Source organism: Rhamphochromis sp. 'chilingali' (genome assembly GCF_963969265.1).
Source record: "Rhamphochromis sp. 'chilingali' genome assembly, chromosome: 4".
Classification (NCBI taxonomy): domain Eukaryota; kingdom Metazoa; phylum Chordata; class Actinopteri; order Cichliformes; family Cichlidae; genus Rhamphochromis; species Rhamphochromis sp. 'chilingali'.
This window is the reverse complement of record NC_137948.1, coordinates 32926103-32940281: the sequence shown is the minus strand read 5'-3', so window position 1 is coordinate 32940281 and position 14179 is coordinate 32926103. Positions and strand designations below refer to the sequence as shown.

General features: G+C 40.2%; 1 protein-coding gene across 3 annotated transcripts in view; it reads right to left on the bottom strand.

Annotated features, from left to right (window-relative positions):
- The window catches only part of vasna (vasorin a), a 39354-nt gene extending 25976 nt beyond the window's left edge, over positions 1-13378 (bottom strand). The window contains exons 1-2 of one of the 3 annotated variants that reach the window (XM_080881636.1): positions 12910-13378; positions 9721-9797 (exon numbers count right to left, since the gene is read on the bottom strand). Coding sequence is in view for 1 of the 3 variants with exons in the window: in XM_080881634.1 (XP_080737760.1) it covers positions 6814-6843 (30 nt within the window). In the remaining 2 variants the exon portion in view is untranslated. Of the gene's footprint in view, positions 1-6813; positions 6998-9720; positions 9798-12909 lie in introns of those variants that run through there. The other 2 variants (XM_080881635.1, XM_080881634.1) reach the window with 2 other exon arrangements.
- Between the last annotated feature and the right edge of the window lie 801 nt (positions 13379-14179).

The following is a 14179-nucleotide window of genomic DNA, read 5'->3' as shown; positions in this document are numbered from 1 at the left end:
TAGATTGGTGACAATCAGCAAAAGTTCAGTAAACACAAACATAAAGTTTGCAGGTGCTAACAGGTTTTGGCACTTCCACAGAACTCAAAGTAAAGGGTGGTTTCAAAGGTTGTTTGTTCCTCCCGCTGCCAAAAATTATTAATCTGACAGGCTTTTTATGTTCTCCCTTATAAAGTAATGCTCATGGTTGTCTGTCCAGTGAAAATAGATCGGATGAGAGCAGACTGACCTAACCATCGACCAGCTGATCCTGACACTATGTCACTTGATGTCAAACAGAGTCCAAGAAAATTGATTTCCAAACAATAAGAGAGTCAATAAAGAATTTAGCTTGGAGGAACGACTTCTAATACCCATGCCACTGAGCAGCTGTAGCTGTGAAGCAGTCAGACAAAACTACATAGTTTTAGCACTTCACTCAGCGTATCAACAGGTAATTGCTACAGCCACTGGTGTGTGGAAAAGGAAGCTTATTAGACATTACAAAAATTGTGACTGGCTGATTATCATCACCTCTTTTGGCTGTACTGTACTGTTAATAGCAGTAGCCGTATGTTTTTGTAACAAACTGTTTTTGTAACAAACTGTTTTTAAGGAGTGTGCTACAGAATCAAATCAAACTGGTTTAATTTAACTTGTGGTGCAGAATGACAGCATGTTGATTTAACAGCAGTTACACAAAAAGATCCATGAAAGCAAAAAAGTGGAAAATGCTACAAAGTCATTAGTTGAAGCTAAAAATATGAATGCTGGAGAGTCACATGTCACACTGCTGTGCAATAGCAAAGAACACTGTAGCTGCTGGAGAATGGTGAACAAGACATGAAAACTTTTATTACATTTAAATTCCACATATGCTGCCCTATCTGCGACAAATCCAGTGCTTCTTTTTTGTTTTAAATAACAGACATGCCATTCTGCATGTCTGCAGTAAAATGCACAGCGTGCTGGAATCAGACTCCTGGGAAGACAAATGTGAAGGAGCAGTGCTGACACGCTTCACTGCAGGCCAGGCGTTGACACACGACTCAGAAAAGCCTCGAGGCTCGGAGGGATGTTTGGAAAAGGAACAGGAAGAAAAAATGGTGTCGTGTTTATGTAGATGGATGGAGTGTGAATGCACAATTGCAACACATACACACAGACTCCCACTGAAGCCACAAGTAACCTCCTTTGATTTTGCACTGATGGGATAAATAAGGCTGGCTTTTTATGTATGCCAGCTCCATTTAATAGCTAGACTTGATATATATTGTAGGTACCTATAACAGTTAATTTGCAGAGTGTTAACTTTTGCAAAGCAGCTGATGGTATCTGCTTCACATCTCTGTTTCACAGAAGCTGAAAGAGGCCAGTGACAGCAATCAAGCGTAGTACTCTAATGCTCAGGTTATTTAAAATAACACTATTTTAGTTAGGAAAGCATCAGTTTGTAGAAAGTACGACAACAAGACAAGACAAAAGTTCCTAAAATACAACATGTAAAGCTTCCATTTATAAAAAAAAATTGTTTGTTTCAACTAGAGGAACAAGGCTGAGTCAATGTGCACTTTTTACTTTAATGTGCTCTGGTGTCTGCTTATTCAGCTGTCCTGTGTTGCTATCTCCAGCTGACAGACTACACGGAGTTTAAAGTCCTTTGGATCCTGTATGAACTCTTAGATTTCTATCTACAAGTCATTTTACATGCAAGGCATGCAAAGAAAATCTGTAGTAAGTTTATTTGGTTTGTCTCTGATCTTCTTACTGGTTAGAGGGGGTAAAAGCTCAGTTTGAAAAACATGAAATCACTCCATGCTACAATCAGTTTAATCTCAGTTTAACAACTTCTAAATTAGAACTGGCAGCTCTTTATAGTGTTGCAAACATAGTGACGTTCCCTCTAGATCTGGCAACTTCTGAGGCCTCTTTAAAGATCCCTGCATTAAAAAAAAATGGCGAAAGTCGACTGTTTTAATGAGAACAATTTATGTTACAACATCAAGAATGTGCAAATTATTTTGAAAAATCTAGCAACGTTTAGCAACCCTTATAGATTAAGCTTTAGTTTCTTAGTGTTTTCTCACAACTAAACTCACTGAAGCAGAATAATGAAGGAACAAAGAACACCTAAAGATCTTTTGCTCTTTCTTATTCCTCATTTTTTAATATTTTGCTTGGAAAATGGGTGCAGGGATTTAGTCTTTGGCCTTAAAAACGTTTTTTTGTAGAGTTGTAAAAAACACAGTTTGTACAATTCCAGTAAGCTTGGAAGTTTTTCAGGAAATGTTCTACAGAAAAAGGCGACAGTCTTTTCAGTGGTGGCTCCTAATCTTTGGAACAATTTATATTTGTCAAACTGTGTTATGTTCACAATTTGACAAATAAATGGGGACAAACTGTGTTTGTGCAACAGGGTACAAGTAACAAGGTGCCTAAAAATCTAATTTATGACAAAATACTAGCTTATTCCTTGAGACAGGCGCCTTTTTTAAGTTTGAATGATTCATAGGTCAGTGTTGAGTGCCTTAACAAACAAAAAAAACATTCCTCTGAAAATATTCGTTTTCAAGGACTCGACTGAAAATGAGTGAAAAGAAAGGCCTTCAGAAAACCTGGAGAACTATTGCTCAAGACCATGATTAAAAAGCAATTACGTCTGGCTCCTTGGACACAAAATATAAAGAAATAAAGGGGTGGACCAAGACTTTTGCAGAGTACCATATATGAAGACTAAAGAACAACAGCTAACGTTAATGGTGCGTGAGGTTATCTATCACCTTCATTTACTGGCAAACTCTGGGTTTAGCAGGACACATCCCATCCTGAACCCCACCATATGCACACTTTTTCTATCCCTTTGAATAATGGCAGCCATCAAATTTAACTAAGGAGGGGGTTTAGTGAACGCCAGAAGTCTGTGAACTGAACAGCAACCCAATCAAGACTCAGCACAGATATATTAAGACCAAACTGCTGCAATTGAGCCTGTGAAACTGCTCCATCAATCCTTGCAATCTCAGTCTGTCTAATATATCCCATCTGTTCTGGGGAAGGGAGTCTGGTGTGTCTTGGCCTCATCCGTGGTATGGAATAAGGTTTCTGCAGTTGCCTGACCTGCTGACTGCTTGTTTTGGACTTTGCATTGGTCTGTCTATGTTTATGGAGTGTCTTATCCAGCAGTCACAGCTAATGTAGAGCACATTTGACGGACACTAGTAAATCAACACTGGCTCCTATCTACAAACTTAAAACAGAGTCTGCCACGTATCTGAGAGCAAATTTTAGTTAGTGCATCCTAAAGATTAATAAAACGTGTCGTTATTTGCTGTCTCAAAATCAAGCACAGCATTAGTTGCAGCAGTCCCAACAGATCAGCTCACCTTTACTCATGGCTCAGCTGATACTTAATGCAATCCATTTGGATGCAAAGACGTAAGGCACGGCTAATCCTGCCTACAGTTGCGGCACATCTGCAGGCTGCTTTGCAACCCATCTCCAATTCCACGGAATAATTGATGGAACAGCTGCTAATTTGCTGCTAACAATTCACTAACAGACCCCAAAGCAGCAAAAAGTGTGGATAATTTTAATTTTAGGGGATAAAATTATCAAAAGAGTCCCATCTTAAGCATACACTCTAAACTTCAAAGTTGAATTTTCATATCTTATACCATCCGTGTTTGGCATCGATATGAATACACTTGAATACACAGGCTACATTTCCACTATGAACCCCTCTGCTTGCCATTGTTGTTTAAGCTGCTAAAAGCTAACTCTTGATCCACCTCTGCGCTCTTTGAAGTGGAATTCATCTGTGAACAAGATGTCCAAATTAAAAATACCACAGGCTCGCCCACAGCCACATTCTGCTATGCAGGATTTAGCGAGACGGCAATGTGTGTAAAGTGCCAAGTCAGATGCATGTTAGACTACAGTAACTCAGACACACAGCTGCTGTCAGACACCGGGGGAGTTTAAATAAAATGTGATTGCCACTTTTTACCCAAAATGTTGTTGTACCCAGGTAAACATTGTTTGTCTTGAAAATAAAAGCAAAGCTGAGTCATTCTTGACCAGGAAATAATCCTCCTCATGATCTTATCCATGTTACAGATAAAAAGAACAGCTTTAAAGTGGTGACGTGCACAGACGTTTCTCATGAACAATAATTACTTGGCGTAATTCTTCTCAGCTTTCTGCTCAATTTAAAATCCGAATTTCCGTTTTACAGCAAACACAGTGCTGAGTCGATAAAACACGCTTTGGCCTTTGATTTTTTTTGTCACTGCAGTGTGAGACATAAACATTTACATATGTAAATACTTTGATCTTTTTTTCGTTCAAAACCCCAAGATGCATTGGGCATTGTAAAGCAGTGAAGCCAGAAAAATCTGAAAGATATATTATCATCTTGTGAAAAGCTTACTTATCTTTTCCTTTATATAATAATTTCTAGGTTTTATATTCCAGACTTAACTGCAGTCAGTTTCACCTTTCAGAATGCCGCACACCTTGGAACATCGTGACCCTAACCTGCTCTCATACTAATAAGCAAGCAAGTAACAGTTGCACAAGCCTCTTCAAACTCTTTTGTCTTGCTTTGGTGTTCCAAGTATCACCACAGGCTCCTGGCGAAACGGAAACCAGTCGAGTGAGTTTCTTCCTATTTGGATCACCTCTATTGCAATTTTGACTCAGACTCAACACTTTTTTTTTCTTTCTTTTTTTTGCCTGTCCTTCTTCTGCTTGGTCAGTTTCTTGTCCCAGTCTTCTGGTTGACTGAGTCCCCCTTTAACTCCTGACCCCTTAATCCCCTGCCAGCTGCAGCGAGGCCCCCAAGGAAGACCTGTGACTGTGCGTGCCTGTGTGTTTCTATCAGTATGTATGTGAGAGAGGCAACAAAAGTTCTATGCAAGATATGAATGAGCACTAGCATGCACTTCTGTACTGATTAGCACTGTCTAAAAGCTTTTTTCTTTACACATCATCATTGTGGATTGACATGTGCATGACATTTATCCTCTTACATGAAAGAATTTCTGTTAATTGATAACAGTAGTCTTGCCAGTTATGGTAACTTGCCAGTTACAACATAACTGGCAAGACTCAACATTCATACAAAGAGCCCATAAAGTTGCTACTAATCCACCCGAGGCTGTTATTGAACAGCGAAGCAGTGATTTATGTTATTCACAGACACTAAGTGTCTGACTGTTGAATTTCTTGGGAAACAAGTGTAGCATCACACCTGCAGTCATGGATGTGATTCAGCCGACTTTACAGTAACTTTTGTTGATATCTTTTCACTGTTGCACAACTCCTTTTACCCCCAAAGGGATCAATTATGCCTCTTCATTCATTAGTCACTGTTACACTCCGTCTATCTATTGGAGGCCATCCCAGCTGACATATGACTAGAGGCAGGGTACAACCTGGACTATCCAGCCCACCCCAGTCCATCAGCAACCATTTTTACTCACATTCACACCAACGTCCAGTTAACCAAAGACTATGTTTTTCTTCCGTTTGTGGGAGGAAGCTGGAATACCCAGTTTAGTTTCACCTAGCATTTTAAAAAGAGGAATCCTGAAACTAACAACCATTAATTAGTTGGTTTGTGGGTTTTTTGTTGGTACTCCCTTAACTTACACCAAAGCCTGATCAACCGCCTAGAGATTATCCTTCCAGTACTCTCATGTACCAACTGACTGTTCTGTTGCTATCACAGGGAAACTCTAAGGTCTTATTTAGAGTTAAGATATCAGTCTCCAAGTTAGTAATTTAAAAATACAAAATTTAAAACCAGATTCCTACCGAAAAACAATGGCCTGAGCCCAGCTCTAGAAATTAGGTACTAAACTTGCTAGCAATCGGTCCTAAGAATACTCTTGACTTCATTCTGCCATAGCAAGCTTTCAGTAACTCTTCACTGAGTTAAATGTGCAATCCTGACAACACAACACCAAAGAAGACTGCAGAATGCTACCAAGATAATGCATGCTTTGAGAGCCATTGGTGCACTCCATTTGAAGTCGAAATGTCTAAGGTCCAAGATAGAATTTTCAACTGGAACGTCCCCTCAGGTCAGACTTCCAGCCTTACACCAACACCCGCACGACCAACGCACGTAATGCATGTTAACATTAGTAAAACTGTACAACTTGCAATCTTTAAAGTCACTGTTGTGTATTTGTGATTGGCTAAATAAGTGATATCAGGGCATTGACCAGGATCTGCCTTTCAATGTGCTGCAGCTGTGCTTTTAAGCCAAAATAATAACCATTACATTGCATTGCTAGTGATGCATGGATGCCTGTACCTTCCTAAGGGGCTAAACAGGTCCTGTTTTTCCTTGCTTTTCCAAGTTGACTACTAAAATGCGCTCAACACAGGAGTGATGTCACTCCCAGCACCGATATCTGACTTCTAAGGCAAGCATTGAGCAGCGTAATATTGTGACAGACCAGCATTAACATTTTAGGAAACATATAATAGAAGATTTAACTCACATCCTCTCATTATTTCTCACTATACGTCTAAAAGCAAAAGTTTCTGTAGTTTGCAGAATTCTGTTGTTTTATAAGACAATGTAGAGCAGGAAAGGCAACAGCAAGTCGAGGTATTGCTGCTAAAGGTGCTTCTACAAGCTACTTAATCATCTGTAGTCAGCTCTGTGCAGTCTCACAGAGCTGAAATTTAGAGGGTGTTTAATGTAACCGAATAACTGTTTATGTTAATGTGCATTATATTCTCTATTTAAAAAAAAACCTCACTCATGAATTGTGCAAATAGGCAAACGGAGATTTGAAAACAGACAAAATCAGGTCTTACCTGTCTGAGAGTAAACACGATACTACACATGCACCTCTATGCAGACTTATAGAGGTCCCCTAAAGTAACACCTCACCTAACAATGGCTCAGCGATCTTTCAAAAGTCCTGATGCGTACAACTAGTTAGGCACACACGTCAACTTTAGTGCACGCGGCTGTATTGAGCAACAATGCCGGTTTGTCAAACGGCCTCTGTCCTCACCTGTTGTCTGTCTGACTTGTTGAAAATATCACAGGTCCAGACCTCTGATCTTTGAAATGCTTTGTGAGGCCCTGCAGTCCCCAGGCCATGTGTGTTTGTGTGTGTGTTGACTTGTGCTGTGAATGGGAATGAAAGGGTGTGTATGCGTGCAAAGCAAGACTATGTGCCCCCAGGAGGAAAAAAAAAGATGGAAAGGGGCTCAGAAAGAGGGGGCTGGAAGCTGGGCTTTCTCTAATCTACTACACTACCCCCATCCAAAGACACACACACACACATATACATAGATACACACTTGCCCTCAGGTATATCTCCCACTGAAGGACAGGGTGGTGAAGTGTTATCTTAAAGGCAGATTAAGGAGCAAGTCTGAATTTGAAAGCTTTCTTTATATGGAACAGAGACTGATTCTCTCAGCTCTCAATTGGCAAGGAAAATGCTTACTTGCTTAATGGTCATTGTCATTTTTAGAAGCTGATTTTGCAGTTTTATTAAGGTCTCAACCCCAAGGGGAACTTTTGTTGAATACTAAGATTTTGTTCTTAAACTCGTCACACATTAAGTGCTATGACCGAGTGGAAAAATAGGTATTTTCAAGTCATCAGAAGGTTGACTGTCCTGCATTCTGCATAAAGCAACACAGTTGTTCTACTGGAGGCATCTTACATCTCCTGGTGTCTCCTGGTACCACGCAGGAATGTTACAAGGAGCATGCATGTGTCACGCTCTTTACCTTCCTATTGACTATTGAGCCGCCAGTGTTTATTGTTTATACAACACACTGTGAGGGTGGGTGTTCGGGGGGGGGGGGGGGGGGGGGGGGGGCATGCTTCACGGGTTAGTAAAAGGAGTAACAACTCCTAAACCATCCTTGGTGGTGGAAGGGGAGTAGGCAGGGTTTAAACTCAAGGAGGTTCCCCTCTGGTGAGCGTGTTAAGCCTCACGTTGTTATGTGTTGTTTGAGTCTTGAATTCCTCGGCTGTCAAGGAGGCTTGTAAAGATGTAACGTGAGCCTTTTTTTTAATGTTGCTGAAAACAGAGACCAAATTTAGCAATATAGCCCAAATCCTGTCATTCAAATGAATGTTTTAGTGGATTTAGGCAAAAATTAGATGCATAACAGGCTGCAAGAAAAAAAGAGGCATCCACTTCCAGTAACTGAAACAATCTTTGCCTCGATTTTTTGGGGGTTTTTTTAAAGTAAATTGAGTATAAGCGTATTTTTTAAGCGGTTGTGTGTTTCATGACGTTGCAAATTTGCTGTCTTAAAGGTTTTGCACAAAACAATTCAAAGATGTTTTTTGTGACTGTGGAAATTAGGATACTTCAGTCATTGAGATAATAACATGATACAAGTTCCTCTTTCTGACACTTAAATTGTTTAAATTTATCACACTAGTTAAGTTAGAAAGAAATGCATTCATCAACTGCTAAAATAACAAAAGGGAGCAAATCCAGAGCAGCGTAATGACCCAACTCGGCAGAATGATTTATTAGCAGTCGGAGGCTTGATGTTGGACGTCTGCTCCATCAGCGTAGCCCTCACTTCCTTAAATGTTCTCAATTGAGCTGACAAGCAGCTCAACCCACCGCACATCTGCAACAACAGCAAGAGCGAATTCTTCCCTCTATCTTTACACTTTGTGCTCAAATACCAATGTGATGGAAATGACAGTTGCAACTGAATAACAGCAGAATAACAGCTGATGATACTGATAAAGCGTTTGGTTTAAAGATACAATGTGAAGACATATCTATGTAAATATTCAACTGTTCAACTGATATGTTTTTTTGTAGAAAATGTAACGATTCCAGGAATGGATTTTTCCGAGAGAGGAGATATGCTTTAAAATTTCTTACAACTATGAACAACAAATTAAACACACATAAACTCAGTATTGGACTTTATTTGAGATTCAGACACGTATTTCTATGTTATTAGTGTATACTGAAACAAATTTAAGGCTAAACACCAGAACAGCACTAAATAAACAAGGTAGCAGATGAAAGTCAGTTTCAAATGAGGTCTCTTACATTAATTTTTTCCATTGCAAGGCTTCTGTTGAAAGCTTTTTGGAGTTCTAAACAGACTGAGGGTGTTTTCGCACATTCGCTGTTGAGTCAGTTAAACTCGAACTCTGTTTCATTTCCACCCTTGGTGCGGTTCACTTGTGCAGATGTGAACATGGTAATGGCACTTGGGTGTGGACCAAAATGACCACCCCTGATAGGAGGTGGTCTCAGTCCAGTATCAGGCGAACTCCAGAGTGGTTCGTTTATGTTGAGAATATGATCTGAATGTGAGCTCGCGCCAAGCCAAACACCATGTGCACGCTGCAAATTTGAGCTAAACGCTGTGCATTCTGGGATGCAGCAGTACCGCAGATATGCAAAGTACACAAACTGTAACAACCAGAAGTAAAATGATTAAAGTCACCCAGATAAATACAAATGTCAAGAGTAAAAATTATCCACTAGTTCAGGCTACAGCACTTTCTTCCTATACTGACTTTGATGCTCCCACCTCAGACACAATCTGACCTTCAGGCCTGAATTTGGTCAATAGCTGACTAAAGTTTTTATAGGCAATATAGTATAATTAATATAATTGAGAGTATGTACTGTCTGGTGCCTGTAATAAGGTAAAGTTTCCTCCAACACTGTGCTATTAATATTTCCATTATTTTTTCAGCTTCGATGCACTGACCTCACACTACTTCCTGGTTTCTCAAACCTCCTCACATGGTTTTGTAGTGACGCATTTCAGTTCACTTGGAGTTTTCTCTGTTGGAAAAACATACAAGTTTACAAACTCGTCAATTGATTTAGAACAGAGTGTAAAAAAAGGTGTGAAAACGCTCCAAAACTTTAAAAAGTGTCACTGAATGTAAACAAATTCTGTTACTGATTATGATACAGGGAGGGTGGTTATCACAATTTACCTTGGATTAATTGGGACTTTCTGTTCCACATAAAAGAGAAAGCCACAAAAAAGCATTAGTCTTACAGAAAAAAACAAAGCTGGTTAACAGAGAAGAAGAAACCAGAACAAGGGAGCAGGAGGGTGAGGCTTGACGGGAGTCTCTCTGCAATGTAAAAATGTCACATCTGCACATGTAAAACGCAGCGGACGCAGAGAAAACAAGAAAGGAATGACAGGATGGTAAAAGTGTCAGGATGAAGTAGGGAGGGAGAAACTTTTCATTCAGGAAAGCCAAGAAAAACAGTGCCGCCAGCTCATCGAGGCTTACAAATCTACGGAAATATAAATAGCACGATGTTGGAGGGAAGTTCACTTCATTACAAGGGCTAGAAAATAAGTACCGCTTTTTGTGTCACTAATGTTGTTTACCAATAAAAAGCCTACTCAAGTTTGGTACAGTGACCAAATTCTAACCTCAAAGGAGGGGTGTGTGTGTGTTTGTGTGTAAGAGCTAGGTGTTATTCAACTTATGTGGATGTGAATGCATTTGCAAAGTCACATTATGGAAAGTCTACCTAGTGTTATATACCTAGAATATATAAAAATGAATGTACCGACTATGACTTCACCCATCATTTTGTGGGCCTGGCGTTTTGGGTGTTGTCATCTTGGATTTTTGAAAGCAGACGATCAGGAGTGGGACAGTAACGAACTGCCAGTCAAAATCACAAGACAGCCACACCCTAAGGCATAACCCTGCTCTATCGCTCAAAATCATAATTTACAAAATGAACATCAGACTGCATTGACTAAGATTTTTAAACTAGCACCTGAAACCATGAACTCGTTAAGAACGGGTTTACTGAGGTCAGAAATAAAGGGAGAAGTGGGCTCACTACTGTAGAACGTGGCTGGTGGGTCGCCACCTGTTGGCCATTAGTAAGAAAGGATCAGGCTATGTTCACTCCTTTAGTAAAGAGTCAAGATGTTAAGGCTAGGAAAGAAGTCAATAATGTTGAGCTTAGAGGAAGACTCGTGGAAATGCAAATAAATGTAATGTCTTCTGTATAAATGGTTACTTTTAGCTGTGAAACATCTGAGGACCACAGGGCTCATTTAAACTCCACTAAGAGGGGGGGGGGGGTGTTAGCTGGTGTGGCTGATAACAAGTGAAATCTCACACACACATCCATCCAACCGACCCTCTTCACCTTGTACCTCTTTACTTCATTCATGAGCTTATTAACTCCCTGATGGAGGAACTTTCCTTCATGTTCCCCCCTATTTAGTTGTCATGGTGGCTCGACCTGAACACTTATTAGCTGACCCCTGGGATTAGTCCAAGCTTGAGATGAGGAGAGTTGAGGTTAAGCCTTCACCTCGAGGTGCTCGCTGCAGCATCTCACCAGAAACCTTAATTAAATTGCTGAGACACCGCGTCAGGAATGTTTGCTTTACTCTCCTGTATTCACTTCTGTCCATCCCATCTGTCTCCACCTTTCTTTGCTTTTCCCATAGTCATACTCCACGCTGGGTTTGTTATACTACCCCAAACTCATCACGGAGCAGACAGTGAAGGCAGCGAATTGCAATATAAGGAGAAGACGGGAGGTCAGATTCAGCATATTGCTGTCTAGATTTATTAGATCAACAAGTCAGCCATGCATTGCAGGCATTCCTTCTACATATTACCACTGCAGTATCAGAGAGTTTAGACATGAATATTGATGACTAAAAGTGCTCTTTTGGATGGATGAATCGAAAAGATAGAAGGATAAGGATGGATAAGATATAAATATTGTTTAGAATAACTGTTTATTTTTCAAAAGTTAGAAAAAACCTTTGTACCCTGCCTCTTGTCCTATGACAGGCTACCCTGAAGTGGATGACTGGAAAACAGTAAAATGCCCAGCACAGCTTTCCAAAACCCCTAGAGGAATCTTTGACTCCTTGCCTTCTATTATCAAGTTCAGAGGTTTATGCATTTGTGTTCTGTTGCTTATTCTATAAAATGTCAGGGGGGAAAGTGAGAAATCCACACCACATGATCCCAAAAATGACAGCACCTTGTTCAACTTACAAAGTTTTTCATTGATATCAAAAGTTTTTTTTAAGTGTTCAGTTTACAGAAACATCAACCAAAGACAAGCGCAAAAAAATAAAATAGTCCTTAAACTTGAGTTGGAATCTGTGTTTTTGATCATCATCATACTTTTATATTTAAAATATAAGTGAAGGCAAACTCTTTAAAACAGCCACTAAATAAAATGTGCATATATATATATATATATATATATATATATATATATATCCAGGCTTGACAGGATAACATCACAAAGAAAACAAAATGAAATCATCACTCTGAACTGACTGGCGGTATGTTCCAGAGGTGATACCTTGATTTGTCTCTGGGGAATCAACAGCTAATTGCGGAGATTAAAGTCTCAAGCAGCCAGAGGTGGGAGAGACAGAAACGGTGAAGGGGCAGATAACGAGTTCTAATCCGATACATGCGACTCCAACACGGTCTGAAGCAACGACCAAGATAAGAGCTAATCCTGTTTTCCATGTATCTCTGTAGGAAACGGTCCTCTCAGCGTCTCTTCTGTTAAGTGCGTCTCCTCTGAGCGCGTCTGTCCAACAGATCCTGACCCGAGATACTGACCCGTATATGCGGAGAGGAATGCGAGGATATGCTGACAAAATCACAACCACAAAGGAAGCTTTCACGTCCGGAGCTGGCTGAGTAAAAGGTACTAGAAGGAGCCGATGCTGGATTAATTACGAGTGTGCTTCGGAGCGTCCAAGTTTGCAGAAGAACGGATTAACTCTGCACATCTAATCGATATCACAGCACCCAAACGCATGAGCAGATTTTCTTTAATACAAATCGCTTCAATCCAAAGAATTAAAGGAACCACAACACAGTTCACTGTGCACACAACTTTCAGTGTGGCTATCAAAAAGGCTTACCTTGGCAAAGAAACCCAAAGTCCGCAGGAATACGCTGGAGCAGCTTCTACCCGGACGTTTTATCCACTTTGTTCCTATCAAATGCAAAACCCTCCAAGAAAAGTTCAGAAACCTCCTCTTGCAGCGCAGCGTGGTCGGCGTGTGCACGGAGTTCAGACCAGAAGGTGTCTCATGGCACTGCAGCGCGCAGGCTGTGCTTGAAGACTGTGGTCCGCTGGCGTTCAGCGGCGCACTGACTTTTCAACAATATTGCTCATTGAAGTAAAGGAGGCGAGCACTTAAACAAGCTGGGGAAGTGGGAGGTACGGTGCAGAGCCGGAGCGCGCTGCCGTGCGCGACCTCGAGGCAGGCTGCACCTGCGAGCGCCATCCATTACTCTCCACCTCACTTTATAATACGGCCTATTTTATTTTGAAAATAAATTATATTTACATACAAATATAATAAACACCAGGAAACAAAGAAATTATTTTACCCTATAGGTCATTTTCAGTGCTGCGTCATTTCTGGTCATTTTAAAGAAAAACAATATTTTGGTGTGACTTGACTTTTTCACAGCGTCATTTTTTTTACATTGTTACTTAATATTCGTTATATAGATCAATGTGATTATGTCAGTGATGGATTTTCTATTATTCAGTTGTCCTTGTTTACTTGCGTGTCTCCTTTTCGGTAAGTTAAGCAAAGCAACCCGCACCCTGAGTACGGCGTCGTACTAAGTCAGATGGGAAAATGGTGTTTGTTTTTCTGCTAAATTACCAGGAAAAGGCAGTACTTAAAATTACTCACGCACTACTTCAATGTATTAAAAGTTGTTTTTGGGGATTGTCTGTGTGTGTGTGTGTGTGTGTGGGGGGGGGGGGGGGGGGGACTTTTTACCCCCTATATGTACCTACGTTTAAGTGTTTAAATATTTGCATCTGAATATGGTTATATTGTCATTTCAAATAAAGTTAATTAAAATTCCATTTAATTACAGGGTAATGACACCTTTAGTCATGGGTCATACTATTTTATATTTATTTATTTATTTTTAAAGTTGTGTCTTTGAATTTTTTATTCATCCCTCTTTTTCCATAGGAAAATTTGTAGCTTTTAGATTCCAAATCCTGCATCCTCAAGAAAAAGCAATGAAGCTGAAACGCAGACTCAAGTGAGATACCATGTCTTCTCTTCACCCCTCCAAGCTAACTGCAGGGAGATTTGACAGAAGTGAGAATTTAATCTCTAATCAGCTACAGGAAATGATCTTATAACAGGAGAGCTTACA